We start from the raw sequence: 22794 nt of genomic DNA, 5'->3' as shown, positions 1-22794 counted from the left end.
AAATGTCTTTTAAATCAAAGAATTTCTTTAAAATCAAAGTCCAAAATTATTTGATTCAAAAAATTTATTCTTTCTTTCAAAAATTATTTATTTGAATCAAAACCATAATTCATTGATTCAAAGAAAACAAGAGTTTGGTTCCAAAAAATGAATTTTTTGATTCAAAGTCAGTTTTGTTTTGTATCAAAATCCAAGTTTTCTCTGCGTGTGCAATGGCTCTGCGATTACCATCTCAGGATGCTAACCGCTCGACCACCAAAGAGTTGTTGAGAAAGGCAGCTACATCATCGTATATGCGAGACTTTCTGCGAATGAAGCGGGAATAAAAGTTATCCCCCAAAAAAACAGTTCTTCGCTTTGAACTTACCCCCCAAACCTAAATCTGCCACGATGGAGGTAACAGAATCAGATGCGCTTACAACAAAAACCCCCCAAAAAAACAGTTCTCCGCTTGAAGGACAAGTTTGGCTTATTGGCAAGCTGTGATTTTTTCACAAACTTAAGTTGTCAATCTTGAACTTAGGTTTGGCGGGTGGCAGTTCTCAAGTTTGGGTATTTTCGATTTTCAGTGTGTCGAAACATGGGGGACACTAGCACAATTTTTTTGTGGTAATGGCTTTTAACCGTACAATTCGTGCCCTAAACGGCACAATTTGTTTAGGGTTCTCAATAAAAGAAAGTTTAATGATGGCTGATGATAAAATCTTCGGCACTTGTTGAGTGGTTTGAGCGATCAAAAGTTTGACACGCCTGCCCCTCTGATTTGCGCGTTTACACTCATCCGAAAAGGAAACTTTAAATTTACCTGGATTTTCACGTAGACACTCATTACGTGAATTTTTCTATGATTTACGTGAATCACTTAAAAGCTAACACAAATTCATTTGATCTGTACGTGAAAATCACATAGCCCTTTGTTGTCAAAACTAAGACACATTTAATTTACGTGAAAATCCAGTGATCCGCCAAGTACAAAGGCGTTTGGTGCATTCTATGTGATATTCACGTAACTCAGAAAAGAATTTTCACGTAGCATCTATGTGGATGAAAACAGTTTTCAATATGTCGCCGGATCCAACAGTTGGTGCTGGATCTGGAAGATAGATAAATTCTGGGGCATCCAAACGCTGATTTTTCGTAAGTCCATAGTAATTATTTCATTGTGTCTTTGTTGTTTTATTCTTTTACTATTTACACAGGATTCGGATACGGGGTCGATAGGACGGCCAGCAACGCGGCTCATCCGCAAAATGTCATTTCATCGACGATGTTTTAGTGATTATGTGAAGTGTATATGTGTAGTTTAAGTGTTAAAGTAGAAATAAGAAGTATGTGCTTCGTGTTATAAAATTAAATCGACATAATAAAACTCCCTGCAAAATTAAAACATTTTTTTTATTTAATAGGCGAAATAAAACATCCACTACGTTCATATCAATATGAAATCTACGTGAATTTCATGTAACAGAACGAATTGTTTCTACGTACGCTTCAAGTGGAACTCACATGGAAATTACGTGAATTCTGCTCGCTACGCGGGCTCTGTTTGCTACCTGAAATTCACGTAGATTCCACATGATTTTCAGGGTGGCAAAAATCCATGTACATTTTCACGTAGCGGTCATGTGAATAGTTTTTTCGGTGTAGGAATATTGATATTCTACTTTGATTTGTGATTCATAACAGATAAATTTGAATCGAAATTTTTATTATGAATTCTTTAACTCTAAAAGTTTCTGGTTTTGATTTTCAATACGAATGCATTTTGATTTCGTTTCTGGTTCTAAATTTGATTCCAGAGTACCTACTCCAGTCTAAATGCAGATTTCAATTTTTTCAAAAACATCTTTCAGTCAAAATCACAAACGCCATTGTTTTCGTTCAGAAAATATCAAATGATTTTTTCACCACTTCCAAATTGGATGTTTAAAATTGTTTGTGTTTTTATTTTTTTCTATCAACTTTTCTTTATTATTATGATACAATATATTGAGCAGCCCCACTGAACACTGCGCTGCCTCTGAAAGTTCAGAAAAATCAACTGTCGGGGCTTTCGGGAGAATTTTCACTCGAGAGAAACGAAACTTTGCGAGCTTTAGCTTTCGTTGAAAGCTTGCTCCAAATTGTCACGCAACGTTCGAATTTTTCTCGCTCTCTCACACTCACGCTCTCCAATTTTGGCAGAGCCACAAGAAAATCAGGAAAATCGATAGAAACTTGCACACAACTTTTCACACCGTTGCGTTGTCTGCTCTCGTGTCTCTCGGTCGGACAGAAAAGCTTTCCCGTAAAATTTGATTGAATCGAGGGCAGCAGCGAGCGGCCGCCATCATCGCCGCATTCATCACTCAGCAGCGGTCGCCATCTTGGTAAAGTGCCAGCGAAAGTTTAGCCGAGTTTAGCTGTGCGACATCTACGGCGGTGTAGCTCAAAAATTTGTGCTTGTGGATACTATTTCATAGGATTTTTCGCTAGAGTTTCGAATTCGAGCCCGGCGGTACCTGGAAGGTGGTGCCGAAGTCCTTTTAAACACGAGTAACGGTCGTCGGGGTTGTTTCTGATAACCGGATTCCGTCGGAAGTTAGATCGCCCCCGATTCGGGGTAGCGGGTTTGTGGAAATCGCGTCGCGTCACTGCTGCTCTTCCTTCAGTGCCACGGACATTGGACGAACGGGTGTGAGATTGCATATCGAAGAAGTACTTTCTAGATGCGTGGGGGAATTTGGGTTTTTCTGTTGGAAATCAGTGGTCTATGGTCGTGAAAATCTGAGGAAGTGAATACTGAAGAGATCCGGAATAGTGGTCCCACGTTTTTGTCAAGGATTAATCAGGTAAAGTTAATATTTTCCTATCTGACAAAACAAATTAAATAGCTCGAGATCGTATTTTGCCTTCCGCGGGTTATTGGTGTGAATAAAACGTTTGTTTGTGTTGGATTGCTTTACGAGTTGGGTGGGTAAGTTTTCAAAAGGTCTCAAGCTCGGAAGAACATGATGTATTTTATGGTGTATTTCAAAGATTTCAAACTTATTAAACATCCTTCTTAAAATAGGAAAACCAGAAAAAAAAAGTTTATTTTCTGAATGAATACTTTTTCAAAATGTATTGGTTGGTATGATTACGTTCCCAAAATGTTTCGTGAGCGTATAAGTTAAACTAGTAAACAAGTAATGTTATTGTAGTTCTGTTAAAATTTTGTAAATGTTACAGGATATCATTTTATTTTATGAATTTTATGATTAAAACGTACTTCTTCATTGCAGATGGTGATAAGCCTTCAATACTTGTCAATATCCTACCGAAATTGTGCCTCAACCTGGATTCCAAAGCCATACTTTTACCGAAAGAGGAATTTAGTTAAAACAGTGAGCCCAAAATTTCAACCAAATGTTGGATGAAAGTTAGAAGATATTGGAAATTCGTATTCAAACTTTACGAAGAAAAGGATTATAAATCTTCATTCAAGCCTGTAAATGGTCCGGTTTGTACAACACAGTAAATTTTCCATAGAAAATTTCATAATCAACTCGCAATTAAACAATTTTGGAATAGCCGGATCAACAAAAAATGCGTTACATTTGGTTTCCACGTTATGCAAGACAAGAATGTTTCAAATTGGTTGACCATTTTATTTGATTTGCTTTTTTAGAAAGTAAATTTTTATTTCGTTACCTTTCTTGGACGTTGTTTATTTGTAATTGCAAAATCACCTATTAAGGCATCTCATTTTTCTTCATTCAACGGCAGTTGTTTTGATTAAGTACCGAAAATCTTCAACTTATTTGAAATTTACAATTTTAATAATATTTCTGTGGAATTATCTCAACAGAATACATACCACAAATTGCTTCATGAATTAATTTGTTGCTTCTTTTCCCTTTTTTTAAAGATCTGATGCAGACGAGGAACATTGGATAGTCGATCAGAGTATATAGATACCCAGTACCAGAATGACGCGTATAACGGAAACCAAATCCGTCAAGGTGGATAATTGGGGAGTGTTCTTCCTGCAGAAACTGCAAAACTTTTTCAACAAAACCGACCATTGCGATTTGACGCTCCAATTCAATGACAATTCGCAACTCAAAGTGCACCGATTGGTGCTGAGTGCCTGTACGGACTATTTCAACATGCTGGAAAATACCTGCGAAATGTATGACGATGTGTTGATCATGCCGCTCGATTTGCAAGCCGACGTTATAGTTCCGATTGTGAATTTCATGTACACAGGTACGTTGGAGTTTCAGTACAGCATTTATGAGAAGCTATTAAAAACGGCTCGGGATATGAATATGACAGTTCTGTTGAAGTTGTTGGAAGCTCACAAACAAACTACTAATCGGATGGCTTTTCAAGGTAAACAGCCAATTCTGTTGAACAAGCAAGCTCCACGTGGTCCAGGAACAGGAATAAGAAGCAACTTCAATGCATCCACCGTGCAACGTAGTTACGGTGTAGCGGGTCGTGGTGGTGCTACGGTGGGTAATCGTGGCATACAACAGCAATCCAGACCTGTTGTTCATCGCCAGACGACAATTGTGCCAGTTTCGAATAAGCAATATTCACCCAATAAAACGGTCAGCATTCCTGAACCACAACAGCTTATGGCTAAATATGCAGTATCCAGAGAAACACCTGCAGGACCTTCGCGTTTTGACGATACCGCTATCACTTCGGATGGTTTTGAAGGCGCGTTTGAGGACATGTCCTACGAAAGCAGGCCACTAGTAACCGCTGATCAGATTAAGAAGGAGGAAGAAACATCTCCATTCGAAAAGTTACGGAAAGGTTACACTAACATAAATGTAATGAAGAGACCCGCTAGTAATGCTATTGCAGGTCCAACGGCCAAAAAGCCGAACCTAGATGAAGTAAAAGAATTTACCGAAGCTGCTCGCCTCCGCAGTCAGATTGCAACCGAGGATGACGATTCACCCGGTTTAGAAGACGATACTCGATTCGTGGAGGAAGATGAACAACAGCAACAGGCTATCAAAACAAGTCCCAAATCCTACGGTTCTCCAGGTAAGCAAATTATCATAAAACAAGAAGCGACCTCACCCGGAACGGCAGCTGCCATCAAACAAATCACTGTAAAAGATGAGTCCGGTAACGTTGACCACGCCAAAATTATCAGTGAAGTACTAAAAAAATATCCACACTTGGTGAAAAAGAACAAAAATATCAAATTGAAAATTATGCAGAAAACTTCACCAACAGCTCAAGCGGGACCAGCTACACATAAGGTACAGGTGAACACTGCAACACCTCTCAAATCAGATGCAGCGATGATTCGCAAGGCAACAGATTCGATTCAACGGGCACCGATCGCGTCGTCGACACCGGGCCCCAAGAAAATAGATTCCAAAACAATGCATGCCTTGATTGCGAAAGGTGCCGAGAACATGACCGGACCATGGCTATGCTTACGCTGCGGAGTTGGTGGAAGGCCAATCAGTATTCCAAACTACAAAGCCTTCCGTAATCACTTGATTGTGAAGCACAAGGAAAAGATCGACGCTCGCATCTGTGAGCATTGCGGCTGGAAGGCAGAGCAGCGCAATCCCCATCTGTTCTACCATTGGTTGACAGAGCACAATATCAAATCCACGGTGAAATTCCCCACCTGCTCAGAGTGTGGCCACGTAGCTATCAATGCCAGCGCTTTGCAGAAACATGAAGACGAAAATCATCAACGTGGAGACTTGCAGCAGTGCATTTACTGCAACAAGGTGTTCGCTAAAGAAATTGAGCTGTACGAGCACATGAAGAGCCTACACAAAGACCGAGCCCGGGAAGATGGAGTCATCGATTTCTCCGACGAGGAGTACCATATGGGAGAGGAAGAACAAATGATGACAGCCCACGGCTCCAGTGGATCGGAAAAAATCAAAATCATTTCTAATATCAGCCTAGCGGCTAGCGGTACGATTCCATTTGTCATTGATCCCAGCCAGGTGCAAACCATATCGCAAATCGGTGGCAAATCGTCACTGCAGATTCAGCAGATTACTCTCGAGCCGTCGTCGGAAGCGGAAGCCCTGAGCAATGTGGCGTCCGGCATTGCCACCAGCTTGGGGCTGGTAGACAGCTCAGGGGTAGTGATCGAAGATTCGAACTTCCAGGGAGCTCAGTACGTCGAGCACCAGCTGGCATCGGTGCACGGCGAATCATCGGGCGGAGCTGACCAGCTTACCAAACTGATCACCGAAGACGGCACCGAGCTACAGCTGACCCAAAGCCAGAAGGAGGAGATTATGTCACAGCTACAGAACAGCGGAAACGGTAAATTAATGTTTTAAGCATTTTATTTTTGTGTAGTTAGATTTATATTATTTTTCTAATTTTTCCACATAGCACTACTGCGTATAAGAATCTGATTCTTATGTTATTTGATTATTTTTGGAAATTCGTTTTTATCAAATATTTTGAATTCAAACTCAATTACAAAAGCAATTAAAATTTCAATTTGAATCAAAAATTTCTAAAATTACTTTATATCCGATACACAAAAAAATGTAAGCCATTTTCATCAGATTCTAAGTTTTTTCAACCATTATAACACAAGGTCCATTCCTATAATTTACAGTTGAATAACTATTAGTTTTATAAGCTTCTCTAGTAGTGATAAAACGGTAGAATTGTTACCTTTATATTACTTAACATATATTTAGTTTTGAGTAAAAAACTAATGTTGGTTATTTCCCGAAAGCATCGATCATTATGCTTTTGTTTCAGAAACTTCAATAAATATTATCACACTGATAGTTTCCGGTCGAAATATTTTTTCGAGGAATGAAATGTAACACCCGGTAACACTGTACTGAAAACCACTCAGATTACTTGTACTTGAAAAAGTAAGCGCCTGACAGTAGACTAAATAGTGATGATTGATTTTTTTTTCTCTTTTCGCAACATTGGCTACATTATATTGCACGTGTTGGTAACTGACTTGTTGCGCCGCCCAGTGCGTGGATATGCTGGATTGACATGCTTTCGCAAGTCAAGTCATATATATACCGAAAAATGAAATGAGGGTAAAGGAATCTATCAACAGTAGAGATCCTAAATGAAATGTTTTAAATTTAACAATGAAACTACATTTGACCTAATTGAACACAACACTTTTGGCAACTTAAAGTTTTTAATTAGTAAAATTCGGTTCATCGATTTCTGCGATATAGACTGTCGAATTTCGGTGTTTCCTAGCTTAGATTTCTTAGCCGTGCTTAATGTGATAAGACAACATGTACCCCGTTCTAACATGTACCTGCTTCTTCTGGAATTTCACAAAATGTACTCTTTTTTTTTGTTGAACAACATTTTAACAGAAAATCGAACTTTTTTCCAGTTCAAGCGTGAGTTTTCAAAAGGACGTATGTAACATCAGACAAAATCTGAGAAAAAGGAGGGACAAAATTATGTTAATATAAATAAATGCTATTTAAAGCTGTTTGATCTAGAATCAAGTTTTATCATGGCAGCTGTAGGAAAAACAATAATGTTTTAATTATAGGTTTGAGCATACTGGATTTTTTGCTGTTTCCTAGTGAATTTGTTAAAAAAAATATTTTACACCGTATTGTTGAGTTTTTTTTTCACATACGCCATAATGATTCGTCGTTGTGACAGTTTAATATTTACATACACCCTTTATGATTCGTCGCTTGGACAAATTGTTTTCATTATGCGTCAAATCAGATACGTCGGTTTTTTCACATCATTGCAGATGCGTCAGTTTTAAAATAATAATTATTTTAAAACTGACGCATCTGCAATGATGTGAAAAAACCGACGTATCTGATTTGACGCATACGACGGTTTGCTGCGATCCTATCTGCTGTGTGTGCGATATTATTTGTTTTGACAGATGCGTCGTTTTACCAAAAAGAGGTGTAAAGAAGAATTTCGAAAACACTGAGAAAAGATGACATAGGTCGTTTGTATATTTTTTTGGCTAACGGCATATTATTTTTTTTTTGTACAAACAGTTAATTCATACAGAAGAAAATAAAATTTACTATACCGTGCAAACAGTAACTCAATTTGTTTACTTTTGCGACATACGTCCTTTTGAAAACTCACGCGTTTATGAAGTTTGTGTTCCATACAGGGGTGTCAGGTGTTCTAATTTTTCAGGATTTGTTCTGATTTTCGAGATGCCGTCCTGATTTTTCAAAAACGCTTGAATTGTCCTGGTTTTTGAAAATATACCTTCAAAATGTCCTGATTTAAGAAAAAAATCTAAACTATTACTAAATTTAATGTTAAATGGTGAGAAAATCAAAAAAAATCTTTAATAAAATAGTTTAACCGGTTTTACCGATGATAATCTTTGGTTCAAATTATATCTTGATAGTTTTTTTTTTTTTTTGTTTATTTGTGACACTTTACCAACGCTTTGGCATTCGTGTCAATGTAGTTTAAGTTTTACAGTGTCTCATAAATTTTACATTTTTTCAAAAATTGTAATAGTGATTTTTCCTGCGAGTCTTCATTTTTCAAAATTTCAAAAACAGTTCCTTTGATGTTGTGTTCCTCTCGGGCCTCTTTAAATCCGCGGCAGTCAGTCAGAATGTGTTGTACGGTTGTTAATACACCACAGAACTGGCACATCGGTGCAGAGCTTTTGTCGAATAGGTAGGAATGTGTCAGTCTGGTATGACCTATACGTAGCCTCGTAAGAACACGTTGGTCTGATGGGCATTTCTGATCTACGTAGTTGTTGGGTGTGTATTTACTTTGCCTGAGGAATGATTGGCTTGAATGCCATCGATGTTCCCATACTCTTCATGTTCCAGATTTTATGGATCGCACAGCGTCTTGAGCTGGGATTCGAAAATCAGCGGGTGGTGCTAAGCTGTTTCGAGCAACATTTGCACATGTGTCTGCTTCCTCGTTGATATCTTGATAGTGTTTTTCGATATTGACTTCATGCAAAGTTCTTCTTGCTTTAGTTGCATAATTTGAGGCGTCTTCAGCATCTGTATTTGTCCTTTAGCTATGCAATCTAAGCAGAGCTGCATGTTATTTTCGTCAATTTAATGGTGTCCTGAAAAATCCTGATTTTTTTCATCGCGGTGTCCTGATTTTTGTCAATGTTTCAAAACTGAAAATAAAAATGATGAAATAGCCATGTTTAGTTTAAAAAACCAAAATTAAAATAACTACCCTGGACTAAATTGCATTTTCTATCTTTCAACTCTCCCAGGCAACGTGGTGATGGTTCTGAACGACGATAACTTCATCGGTGGCAGCAGTATCACCCTGGAGGATGGATCCCATCTAATCACTACCAGCGCCGACCATCACGATCCCAACGCAGTTCTTATGTACACCCAAGCTGGTGACGTTTTGACCGGTGTTACCGAGAGCGGCTCCGGAATGTTGGCCGTTACAACGACGAGCACGTTGGAGCAAGATGAACAGCCGCAACAGCACATCGATGAAACATCACAAGCTTCTGTCCAACCGTCCGAGGCAGTCAGCGAGAAAGTCGGTGAAGCTGGAGAAAACAATCAAGAATCGGTGCAGCAAGTCGAACGTACAGTGAAGGCTGAAGCGGAGGAAGATGATGAAGTGGAAGAGGAAGATGAAGATGAGAAAGCGGAGAAGGCCGCAAAGGAAAGGGAGAAGCAGAAACTGATTTCAGAGTTGGAAGGTGACTGGTCCGAGGACACGGAAGATAACCAACAACCTAATGCAGAGGAGGAAAAACAAGCAGAGGCACCTGTGGCAAAATCAAACAAACCTGCTGCAGCGTCGAAAGAGACCAGTGAAAAAACAGAAAACAAAACAGAGACTCCTAGTCTCAATGACAAGGAAATTGATGATTTGTTGGATGATTGGAACAACGATTCCAAACCTGCTAACGATGAAGACACAGAAAGCAAACCTGTTGAAGAGAAAATACCGGATAAAGATCCCGTTGAACCGGAAAAGGAAGAACCGACCCCTATGGAAACATCCACCGGCGATGGAGAACACACAGCTGATGATAGTATCGGCGGTGCGAGCAGCGTTAATGATAGTGAAACGCAAATTGTTATAATGGCTGCAGAGAGCGAAACAGAAACGTCTCTGAAAGAGGATGAAACCAGTCAAGGAGAAGGGGAAGCGGCAACGGCTGCGGAAACAGACAAGGATGCTTCAACTGAAACGCCCAAGGATGCGGACACTGGCAAAAGTGAGCCTGAAGAAAAGGAAACCGAGCAAAGCACTGATCGTGCGAAAGAAGAAGACAATGATCAGCAACCCAAGGAGGAAGATGAAGATAAAACAAAATCGAAGAAAGAGGTAGTGAATTCCCTGCTAGGAGACTGGGACGAGGATGAGGATATGTAAGTATGTCTTGCAGAATTACTAAGTTCCAGTCGTGCGTTATTTGTGGTAAAATAACAGTAAATGTGCTTAGAAAAGCGCATAGTCAAAAACTGTATCAAAAGTTGACGATTATCAATTTTATGATTATTATTCTATCATAATTCTACAACGTGTATAAAAATAAAGATAAGCATAAAGGAAAACATCAATCTTAGACGTGACCATAAAACTAATAATACAGTTTAAAGCTAGTTTTTATTGATTAAAATAAGAAAGAGATTTGGTAAAACTAGTAAAGATTCGTTTAATTCTTATAGATTCATCTTAAAATCCCAATTTTGTTGCTAATAGGTACTAACAAAATGGAACAATTATCATAAAGTATGCACTTTTTTGAAAATATTTTTCAACCTGAAGTTATAAAAAAAAACTATGGATGTTTGATTTTCTTTTAGTAAATATTTTATTTGAATCAAGGATCAACTCATTATCCTCGATTCCAATAAGATCCTACTATTTTCAGATACTATGCAAGCACACAACTTTGAAAGATTAACATTCTCACATGAGGTTTGTCATAATTTTATTTTACTTATTACTTGTGAACCTTTAGAGCTTATCATTGAATGTCGTACGAACCAGTGAAAATCTGTGCTTGTCGCGTTGTTCGACTGTCTCATAAAAGCATTCTATTACTTCTAGAACAAGAATGAATCAATGAAATGATGTTGACTTGACCCTTAAATAAGCAGTGCACAATAAATTTAAGTTATGATTCATTGAAGCTTTAGAAAACATACTAATTTGTGTTCAGAACAACTGTTTTTCTTTGTGTTTTATCTAACGCATTTCTTACTTGCCAATCTAAGTGGGTAACATTATTTGTGGCCCCATAACTTGTACGGAACATATTCACTGATCATGGACGAAGGAACAAATTTTCGTCGATGATGACTGAATGTGATGACATTTCATTTAAATGTTGCAATGTTTTTAGTTTATATTTTGTGAAACTTACATTAAGGAACCTCAATTTTCGGGCTGAAGAGCTTCAACTGATTAACACCTAATATATACCCTTGTTTTCTGAGAGAAGATTTGAAATTCACAATACCTACATTATTTTTTTTTACATAAAAATAAACATAAAAACCTGAAAGTACTAATATTTAATTACCCCTTAATCTGTATTTGTAGCAGCGTGGTTCTTGAAAAAAAAGACCATAATTTTGTCGTTAGTAATTTTTAGCATAAGAACAGAGAAATCTATCTTTTTTTCTTCAGTTCAATAGGAATTAAAAAAAATATGTGTAGACGTAGTAAAAATACGTTCATGTTTGCCTTAGGCCGGTGTTCTTCCTAGGGAAAACGATTGAGATGTTTTGCTAGTTGTGTAAGTTCGCTGTATGAAATGCTAACTGGAGATTGACAAAGGCAAATAAATCTATGATATATATTTGACATTAGTTGTTAGCGTTTTGATTGAAGTGTCCGAAAGCATTTGTTTTTTTTTTTCAGAAGTCTTTCAATTTAGCGTTTATTGTTCCAAGCTAGAGCGAAAATTTAGGATCCCCACTGTTGATGGTGCTATTTAGTACTTCTCATTACGCCAGCTAAGGCTTCGCAAATAGCTGAGGTTTCTGCACCTTCATCTTTTTTTGTGGTCGAATGTTCCACTGCAAGTCTACAGATTTTGATGCAGAATCTATCTCCACTCCACGTCCATCGTCGCCTTGATCAGTCTGTTTAGCTTCCCGGAAAAGCCGTTCTCTTCCATAATTTTCCTTAGCTCGTCACGGTCGATCGTGTCGTATGCGGCTTTCAAATTGATGAATAGATGGTGCGTAAAACTAGGTGTTTGCGGCATTTTTGGAGGATTTGCAGTAATGTGAAGATCTGTTCCGTCGTAGACTGTCTCTCCATGAAGCCGACCTGATGACTTCCCACATATTTGCTTGTGGCGTTAGGCGGCGGAGTAGGATTTGGGAGTAGGTGGTATTTAGGACATCGATTGCTCAGTAGTTCTCACAGTCCAATTTGTCGCCCTTCTCGTAGATGGGGCATCCTTCCACTCGTCCGGTAGCTGTTCTGTGTCGCAATTCAAGACCATCAACCGGTGTAGGCAATCGGCCAACTTGTCCGGGCCCACTTCGATATTTTCAGCTGCGATGCCATCCTTGCTAGACGACTTGTTGCTATTCAGCTGGCGAATGGCTTCCTTAATTTTGTTCATCGTAGGCAGTGGCTCATCTACGTCATTGGCTACGCCGGCGATGTAGGTACCTTTCTCTCACGTCTTGGTCTCCTGCATGTGTGCCGATCAGGTATTCATTAAAGTGCTGCTTCGACCTGTTGATCACCTCACGATTGTCCGTCAGGATGTCCACGTCCTTATCCCGGCGCATTTCGGCTTGCGTCATGAAGTCTCTGCGGGATGCGTTGAGCTTCTGATATAACTTTTGTGTTTCCTGGGCACGATGCAGCCGCTTCTCCAGGCGGCGCTTTTTCTCCTGGAAAACTCGGACTCGCTGCTCTTTCCGCTGTCGGTAATTAACCACATTTCGTCGGGTATTTCTCTGCACTACTGCCGCCCGCGCGGCATTCTCTTCGTTCATCACCCTCCTACACTCCTCGTCGAACCAGTCGTTCCATCGAGTTCGCTCCACATAACCGATGACGTTCTCCGCAGCACTGTTGATGGTTGTCTTGATGGTATCCCAACAGTTCTCGAGAGGGGCTTCGTCAAGCTCGCCCTCTGCCGGCAGCGTTGCTTCGACCGATTGCGCGTAGTCCGCCGCGACCTCAGGTTGCTTCAGTCGCGCGATATTTCACCGAGGCGGGCGCCGGTTTCGTGTGTTGTTCACTACGACGGAGAGTTTTGGGCGCATCTTCACCATCACCAGATAGTGGTCTGACTCGATGTTGGCGCCTCGACAGGATCTGACGTCGATGATGTTCGAGAAGTGCCGGCTGTCAATTAAAACGTGGTCGATCTGTGATTGCGTTTGATACGATGATCTCCAGATGTACTTGTGTGGGAGGCGCTGCTGGAAAAAGGTACTACGTACGGCCATTTGTTTGGAGGCGGCGTAATCAATAAGTCTGAGGCCGTGCGCACTGAACCTTCCAATTGTCGGTTTGAATTCCTCCTCCTGGCCGACCTGAGCATTGAAATCCCCGATGACGATCTTGATATCATGTTTTGGGCAACGGTCGTATTCACGCTCCAGCTGCGCGTAAAATTCGTCTTTGTCGTCACCGGTACTTCCGAGGTGAGGGCTGTACACGTTGATGATGCTGATGTTGAAGAACCGGCCTTTGATTCTCAACCGGCACATTCGTGAGTTGCTCGGCCACCACCCGATCACACGCTTTTGCATCTTTCCCATCACTATAAAAGCTGTTCCAAGCTCGTGTGTGTTGCCGCAGCTCTAGTAGATGGCACGACCATCTGGGTACGTTCGTACCATTGAGCCCTTCCAGCATACCTCCTGCAGCGCTACGATGTCGAATTTGCGGCTCTTCAATTCGTTGGAGAACACGTGGGTACTGCTCACAAAATTTAGAGATCGGTAGTTCCATGTTCCAAGTTTCCGATCGCTAGTTCTTTTTCGTCGCGTGGGTCTTTGCCGATTTCCATCCTAAATTTGTTGTTCGTTGTTCGTTGCTTATGTTTTTCGTTGTCACGGGCTCGCAAGGCCCGCAGCTAACCCCACTATCTCGCAGGAGGACCGTCGTGATGTTGCTGTTTTGGGTCCCGAACACCACCAGGACGTTGTTGCACTCCGCACGCCGCCCCTGACATGGAGAACAGACGCGTACGATGCCCCCTGTCTCAGTCTGCATGCGACCAAAGCATCCACCGGGGTTGGGTACCCGATCTCCGCTAAGGTTGCTCGCACCCCAGCTAGCACCACGGGGAGGTAGAGAATCGGAGTTGCAGACAAGAGGTGATATGACCACTACCCGAAGGTTGGGTGTATGGGGTCTCGAGTTGCACATTAGCGGTAGCCTTACCGAAATCTTAACATGTGTAAATCGTTAATCGGTAAATCGCTAAACTGTTCGGTAAGTTTTTCGGTAAAAAATAAACGAACATCGGTAAATGAAGAATCGATTCACCGATGTTCGTTTATTTTTTACCGAAAAAATTACCGAACAGTTTAACGATTTACACATGTTAGGATTTCGGTAAAAAAATGTTTGTTTACTGTGTATGTTCCGAAAAATAAAAACTTTTCATTGACCGTTATGATAGAAAGGATCTTGAAGGGTGGAACAAACAACCAAAACCGTAAACCGGATGTTGCTTGTCCCTTATTCTTGTTACCTTATTCAAAGAGCTATTTTGTTTCCCTCCAATCGAAAAGTGTTGGATGAAAATAAAAATAAATCGGTTCTGCTGAAAGAATGCTATAAATTCTGCTATTGATAATTTTCATGATAAAATGATAAACGATGTTATGATTCGAAATTTTATTTTCAAATAACTGTTGCACCATGTAAATACTGCTTAAGCCTTTTTTAATATTAACATATTCAGTTAATCTACACTCAAAATAATTTGCACGTCGGGGCTAAGTGAAAAACTACATTTTTTATCCACTTGATTTTCACGTAGATGCTACGAAATCAATTCGGTTCTTCACATCCGGATTGCCCTTTTTCGTGTCCGGATTGCACTGGACAGCAGATAGTACGATTTTGCTTGGCTGAGAGGTTCAAAATGGCGGCAATAATCATTTCCCCGTACATTATTTCAAGTGTTTTGCTTTCAGCCAAAAACAGCTGTTTAATGTTTTGACAACAACGTTGAGAGTATTGGTGAACTTCTCGCAAACCTGATTTTCTTCTCAGGGCGACTCCGTCCGTTTTTCGAGCGAACCTAGGTTGCCTCTCGAGCAATAAATGAGCACGATGACAGCAGTTAGAGCGAACCTAGGTTGCCTCTAGTTTGCCTCCAGGTGAAAAAAAAAAATATGGTATAAGTGTACACTCAGCCGAAATAAAAACGTTAAATTCACCTAGATTTTCACGTAGGCGCTCTCTACGTGAATTTTTGCTCGACTTACGTGAATCACGTAGAAGCTAATACAAATTCACTTGATCCGTACGTGAAATTCATATGGCTGATCGCTGTCAAATAAAGTCACATTCGATTTACGTGAAAATCGAGTGATCTGCCAAGTACGAAGGGATTTGGTGCATTCTATGTGACGTTCACGTAGCTCTGGATAACTTATTCACATAAAATCTATGTGACAGAATACACTACTCAAGATGGCGTGGATCCAACAGTTGGTGCTATCAGAAAGACAAATTCTATGTAATGGAGAAGCTGATTTTTCGTAAGTAGTTAAAATTAAGTTGTGAATTCGTTATTTATATTTTTGTTATTTTTCAGAATTCGGAATTGGGGCAGCTAGGACGACCAGGCAATTATTATGGAGGCAACCCAAATGCCGTCTTCGATGCGATATTATATGTTAGGTATGTGAAGAAAAAAGTGTACAATGTTTCAATTAAAAATAAAAAGTGCATCATGTATTAGAAAAATTAAATGTCCTGCAAAATCAACACATTTTTTATTCATAAGATCCGAAAAAACAAACTACGTTTATCTTTCAATAAAATCTACTTGAATCGCATGTAGCAGAACGCATCCCTTTTCACATTCGACCTACTTTATTTTCACATACAACTCATATGAAAATTACGTGAATTCCGCTTGCTGCGCCAGCTCCGTTTACCACCTGAAATTCACGTAGGTTTCACGTGATTTTCATGGTGGCAAAAATCCATGTACATTTTCACGTAGCGTCATGTGAAGAATTTTTTCGGTGTAGGGGAGCAGCGCTAAAGCAACTCAGTAGGCTTGGTTCTTTCCCAACAAGAAAAGGAAGAAGAAGCAATATCGTTTCGTGCTGTTTGTTTGCCTACTGTGGTAGGAAGAGAAGGAAAAACATGCACTTCAGTTGTGTGCAGGGATGCCAGGTGTTGAGGATAAAAAATCTGGGCAATTTAGAAAAAAAGTCTGTACGTGTCTGTGCACAAGGAAGATCGTAAATTTGGTACTGAACAAGAGTGGGGGGGGGGGAGGGGGGGGAGGGTGGTTTGTATTCGGGTTATTTTCAAGTTGAGAACTATATAACTAACACTGTTTCCTACCACGTACCATGCCAGTCTTATTAAAAAAAAGGTTTAATGAATGATTGGACAAATACCCATGAATACAAGCGAGATTTACAGTCTAATCTGGCACTTACGGATCAAATTCGATACATGAATATCGATTTCATCACTCAATTTTGAAAGTCTGTAAAATCTGGGCACTCTAGGCAAACATCTGGGCAAAATCTGTGTCTGACCAATATCTGGACGAAGGGTCAAAAGTCTTGGTTTTACAGACAAATCTGGGCACCTGGCAACCCAGGTTGTGTGTTTCGGGATTTCTCCTGCTTACACAGTAGTGTTGCTATTGAGGCACCGGTTTTGTTCAGCACTTGGCTTCGGCTGTACTCGGAAACGAGTGTAGAGCATCTCGGAATGAAGTGTGGTGCTCTACAAATCGTAGAAGATAACGGTGCGATTTACACAGCGCACTGTCGGATTTGAGAAGTGCGGACCAACCATGACCACCACCCACGAGCAGCGCTGAGCTGGAGCTTTGCTGGACTCGAGGATGACTAGCAATTGGACAGTATCACCTGCAGGAATCCTTCAGGGGCTCAATCGATTCCGGACAATCAACAGTCGGCAGTAGATCGAACTGATTACCGAACCCACTCATCGGACTTATCGTCATGCTGCTCAGGCGCCTAACGTTGCGCCTATTTTCCTATTTCAGCTCATCGGTTCCCTCGTTCAAAAGTACCAAAAACTTCATCTGGTTTTCCCAAATGCTACCCATCAGATCCGGATTACTCGATTGGATCTTCTGGAGCAGCGATGGCAACAGACGGGGGTCCTCCTGAAGCAGCTTCTTCATCTCGATGAAGATCGGATGTTCCTGCAGGAGGGCCACCCGCTTCTCGGACGATGGAATGTAACGCCTCGCCATGTTACCATCCGATTCGATGACTTTCTGCTGCTTCTAGATAGCTCTTGAAAGAAAAAAGTGTTGAATAAGCATAAATTTGTCATAAGTAATGCAAAATTAATGTTACTCACCGCTACCGACAAAGCTGGCACCGTCGTTTATAGGTCCAACCTCTTCCAGCTTTGCTTACCAGCCCGGAGCTCAGCCGGAAGATTTTGTTTCGATTCTATGAATTATATTGGCAAAAATCAAGGCGAAATCTTTGTCTAAGCAATATCTTGATGATTGGCAAAACTTCGTGTTTTACAAAAAATTAGAGCACCTGGCATCCCAGCCAGCCAGCAGCCAGCTGTCAAATTTCGGCTGCGTTTCGCCCACTCCTTCGCATCCAACCCTCGTCTACTTTTTGCCAAAGTGAGACCACCATATCTAGATTTCATCATGGTTACGACTTCAAAAGTCACTTGGGACCGACTTGAGTCACGCGATTCACCTCTGAGAATACGGTGACTCTAAAAATCTAAGTCACTTCACGTCACTCGCCTCGCAGAATAAGCCCCATAGTATTTACCGATGTATATTTTTACTATGGCAAGCTCAACATAAAAAAATCATAAGAATTGAATCACAAAGCCACTGAACACAAATTCAGTACATTTAATAACTCCGATAAAATAACTGAAATAATGCATTTTGGTAAAAAAACAAACGGGAATTGGTTCAATCTGTGTACAATATTTTCAAAAAGTACAACATATGATTTTTAGGGGAACTTTAGGCTGCTGAAACATTAAGTGTTACAAAATGTTCAAATCAAAATTATTCATCGAATTCTTCGAACAGCTTCCACCGAGCGCTGAGATCCATCAATTATCCACCAGCTCTCGACTTCATCAATCATTCGAACGGGCGTTTAAACAACCGATAATATCTGGAGGGACCTTTCTCCCGCAAACAATCATCGAAATGACCAAATGTTCGTATAGCACGATAAAATCAAAGATTTGTCCGAATGCAATAGAGAGGAAAAACTTCCCACCTTCTTCCATCGACTCGACAATCAATTGACATCGATCCCTCCCTGGAAATTCTATGGAAAACGTCACTGGGGCTATCTTTTTCTATGTAGGACTATTAGATGAATTCGAAATTCCTTGATACGAATAGTTCCATTCTAAGGATAACTTCCGCAGAAGGAAAATCGCAGCCTGCTGATCAAACAAATTCCCATCTCCTGTCAACGTTTTCCCTCTAATTAATGTTCATAGAGTGTCGCCAACTTAGACCTCTATGAATATTGGGAAGATCAAACATAGGAACATTGAAAGCGTTTTATTTGCTTTCCCTTAACGTAGGAAAGAAAGTTCAGCGTTTCTGATGCATAAAAGTGTCATTAGTTTGGTGCGGCTAATGAAATCAGGCCAGAGTAAGTGCCAAATAAGGAAGGAATCCAAATTTGTCAGAAGGTTTTGCAAATACGACAGCGAAGCAATCGGATAACCACGTGATTAATGATTCGCTCCTGGTTCACCCTTTGTCTTGCCTTGACTGCAAAAATCTTACCAAGATTATGTGATTTTGTGAATTCCGTCACTTTTGAATTCTTTGAAATAAATCGAAATTCTAAGAACAGCAGAAATTTTCGACGAACGTTAAAAATTACACCAGCGAGAAAACAGTTATAGATGTTTGATTTTTGTAATTTTTTTCCAAATCTGTAATAAACGTCAAATTCGACGAAATTTTAAACTAAATGGATTTTTTTATATTTTTAAATCCGTAAGTTAAATCGTTTCGCAGCCTTCAACAAAAATGTTAAATGAGATCACTTAATATCAGATTAAATGAGAACTTTCCTGAATGATGCCAGAAATATTTTTATGAAAATTGAAGAATTTTGTTGTTATAAGCGTTTTATCTCTGATGGAATTAAAATCAGCTTTTAGCTTGAAGGTTTATTAGTTTATCAGTTATCAAAGATCGATTTTATCAAAATCTGACCAATTTTAAAATTTCCTCACGCCATATCTCCAAAACTAGATAGAGGTGATAGACAAATATCTGACCAATTCAGGACATCTTCCAAAATCAGTTATGGAAACATAGGCATAAAAAATACTGTTAGAATTTCTGGCTTAACACACCGTGAAGAAATCTTAGCCCGAAAACACCGAGATCCGGCACTCTATATCTCAGAAACCACTGGACCAAATTGTGTAAATTTTTTATCTTTGAGCTACCGAAAATGTTGTGTAAAATTTTGTCGAATATTATGTCATTATTACATTTTTTTCCATTCAACTTATGAATCTAGTGCTGGCACATTCGCGGCGAGCGAAAAAAAAACGAGATATCTCGTATTTGGTCCGCCACAGCCCGTGGCGTAGATGATAACCTTCAAGTCTTCTAAGCCAAAGGTCATGAGATCGAATCCCGGTCACGGCATACATAGTACACTTCCTGTGGTTAGGTGGTTTTAGCATTTGTGAGATGCTAGCCGTCATATCCTCGAAAAATGTACGTTTAGAATTATGTGAAAGAAATTTCTTCGAGGAAATATCGAGTTTCATTGAGATCCTGTATGTGTTTGTGCTCGTTTTTCTAAAAAAATGTTAAAACGAACTTAAATTTAAGAATTGACAGAAAAAAAAGTTTTTTCTCTGTATATCTAAACACAAGAAAAAAGATCGTCAATATTCATGCATGATGATTATGAATCAAAATTCTAAACTTGTTTCCGTGGGGATTGTTTCCTATTATATGACAATTCGCGTCGGGGTCTTCAGATTTTCCACGAAGAAAATCAAATTTGGTACAGCTTTCGTGGCCGGCCCATTTTTGGTGACTTCAGATGAAAGCTGCAACATCAATTGGGCTATAAAATGGTTAGTTTTTTCTTGCAAAAAATGTTAAATAATATTTTTAAAGCAAATAATTTAGTCATTTTTCAACTTGAAGCTGGATTTTGAATTAAAAAATTGAATACACATTCTGAACACGAATTTTTAATCTAGAATCTTAATTCTGAATTTGAAAGAAAAAATTAAATTTTAGTCTGGAGTTTGGTTTTGCATCTGAATTTTGGACCTGATATAATTTGAATTTAAAATCTGAAATCTGACTTTCAGTTGAAAAGCTGAATCGAAATGGTTTAGTTCAAAGTTTCTCAACTTTCGGAGGATTATTTTCGGACAGAATGAAATACTTTGCCTTTGATATAATAATTTTTTCATAATTTATTTTATTTACACATTTTATATGTCATTAATATGATTTTCAATGCTCGATAGATCAATTACACAGCTTATTGATTTTTGTCTATGCTTTGCCTGCTATCCAGATAGATGTAATGTTTTTTTATTCAAATGTTTCTTGTACAATTTATTTGATTCGTTCCACCGGTCTCGCTCGAACTCATTACAATATTTAGAGGCCTGGTATTGTATGACGCTACACATGCAATAATCATATTCGGCGCAAATTTCTTTAACTATTTAAAGGGGTTTTCTTTTGATTCCACAAACAAATATTTCTAAACAAAACAAACGAGTTTTTTTGCTCTTCCCTTTTTTGGGGACTTATTTTTTCTGTTCTGTATTCTCAATTTAGTATTGCAGCATTAATCGGGATTCTTTGACTAAACTAAGGAACATCACCGAGGACAGACTTTCACGGTCCCGTTTGCCAAATGTGTGGACATTCGGGAAAGGTCGTTGAAAATCTCTCCCTATCGGCTTCGCTTTTTATTCATAACATAGTTTTTTTCTTCTCTATTTGACCAGACAATTTTGATTTGACACTTCCTTAAATTGCGTTTGTCATTTCTCGCCCCTACGATCTAAAGATTGCCGTATTTACACAGTTGGATTTAATTTTTTTTTGTTCAATGTATTTCTGAATTTAATATTTGATTTTGTTTTTTTTTTGTTTGAACCCTCAGTTTAGAAATAATTTTCATAATATTGGAAGCGGAAATGCATGGGGGTGTTCAGATTTTATCTCTCATTTTGTCGTCGGTTGTTTTTATTTACATAAAACTGTATGGACGGCCATTAGATTGCAATTTTATTTGTGTTTTTTTTGTCTATTGTTTGTTTTATTTACTTTTATTCATCATTGTATTGCGTTGACTGCTGAATAGAAGAGCGACAAAATGAGCGAGAAATGATGCAGTTTTTCACCTTTTTCGAAATGAACGTTAAGAATTCATATGCTTTTTAAGTATTTAACTAACACATTCCTGTGCAGCGGGAGCCACAGGACTTTTTGATTTGTTTTTTTTTCTTTCTTTCGTTTTTTCATTGTTTATCAACAAGGGAAGCTATTTTATACGTTTGTACATGTTTGATTTTTGTTTAAATAAATATATTTTCGACTAAAAATAGTACATGCTGTTTTCCACACACATATTGCATTCATTTCCGTTGTAAAGTACGTTTCAATTACATTTTTTTTGCTTAGTAATGTTTATTGAACAAAAACACAAATTTGCAGTATCTAGCTTTTGATATCACTTGGAGGGAGTTCCAGATATCGTCAATGGTTTAGCTTTTCTTTGATCAGTATTTGAGAATGTGCATCTGAGACACCTCTCCCCTTTCAGAGAAAAACGCATCAACCATTCATATCGTCATCAACCACCGATACATTGGTGTCAACTTCGTGCCCAAGTGGACGTCGATGGTGACCTAGTGGGTTTCCGTCGCTATCCGAATCAGCATTGCTACTGCCTCCTCCGCGGTGATTTCGCTCGCTACTGTCGATCACTAGATTTAGGTTGTTAATGCTACTATTTTCTAGAATATTAGCACCCATCAAAATAGCTGGTAGTTCCTCCTGACGTGACTCCGTAACGGCGTCAGAGTCTTCTCGTGTCTGCTGTGACATTCCTCCCGTTACGCTATCAGCATTGGACGCGCCTCCATTGGCCAAGTTTGTCAGATGAGTGAGTCCATTCGTTTGGTTTGTGCTGCTAACGCTGCAGTTGCTGTTCGGGTGACTATTGCTACCGATGCTGCTACTCCCACCGGTGGCAAAGTTCAGCGAACTCTGGAACTGACTGAACTGGCTGGTCATCAGAGAAGACAGTGCCGCTGCCGCCACATCCGAACAGCAGCTGCTGTAGTAGGACGTGGACGAAGGGGACAATGTACCGAGCGCTCCGGATACAGCCGAAGCCGTGTTGCCGCCAGACGAGGAAGTATTGGAGGACGTTGAAGCGACCTGCGCTTGCGACGACGTCGTTTGCTGTGATGACAGCTCGTGTGACAGCTGCTGCTGCTGCTGTTGTTGTTGCTGCTGTTGCTGAAGATGATGTTGTTGCTGTTGCTGCTGCTGCTGCTGTTGGTTTTGTTCATGCTGTTGCAAAGCTGCGGCGGCCACTACTGTAGACGAGGTACCGCCCATCATCAGTGAAGATCATGTTGTTGTCA

General features: G+C 39.7%; 1 protein-coding gene across 4 annotated transcripts; it reads left to right on the top strand.

Annotated features, from left to right (window-relative positions):
* Positions 1 to 2264: 2264 nt before the first annotated feature.
* LOC129759555 (centrosome-associated zinc finger protein CP190) lies at positions 2265 to 11784 on the top strand. 4 transcript variants are annotated; one of them, XM_055757023.1, is made up of 4 exons: positions 2265 to 2831; positions 3264 to 3481; positions 3890 to 6285; positions 9212 to 11784. In XM_055757023.1, exons 3-4 carry the CDS (start codon positions 3951 to 3953, stop codon positions 10342 to 10344), a joined length of 3468 nt encoding a protein of 1155 aa, XP_055612998.1. In that variant the 5' UTR covers positions 2265 to 2831; positions 3264 to 3481; positions 3890 to 3950; the 3' UTR covers positions 10345 to 11784. The 4 variants fall into 4 exon arrangements, with proteins under 4 accessions (XP_055612998.1, XP_055612997.1, XP_055612999.1 ...); XM_055757024.1 differs by lacking the exon at positions 2265 to 2831 and adding an exon at positions 3148 to 3197; XM_055757022.1 differs by lacking the exon at positions 3264 to 3481 and having other exon boundaries at positions 2266 to 2831.
* Positions 11785 to 22794: the final 11010 nt, after the last annotated feature.

Source organism: Uranotaenia lowii, unplaced genomic scaffold (assembly GCF_029784155.1).
Source record: "Uranotaenia lowii strain MFRU-FL unplaced genomic scaffold, ASM2978415v1 HiC_scaffold_19, whole genome shotgun sequence".
NCBI lineage: Eukaryota > Metazoa > Arthropoda > Insecta > Diptera > Culicidae > Uranotaenia > Uranotaenia lowii.
Note: the sequence above shows the minus strand (reverse complement) of the source record. Positions and strands in the feature narration are given on the sequence as shown.

Coding starts and splice junctions, on each gene's coding strand:
- LOC129759555 (XM_055757023.1), top strand. CDS start 3,951: ATGACGCGTATAACGGAAACCAAATCCGTCAAGGTGGATAATTGGGGA. Junction 6,286..9,211: donor GCTACAGAACAGCGGAAACG/GTAAATTAATGT, acceptor CAACTCTCCCAG/GCAACGTGGTGATGGTTCTG.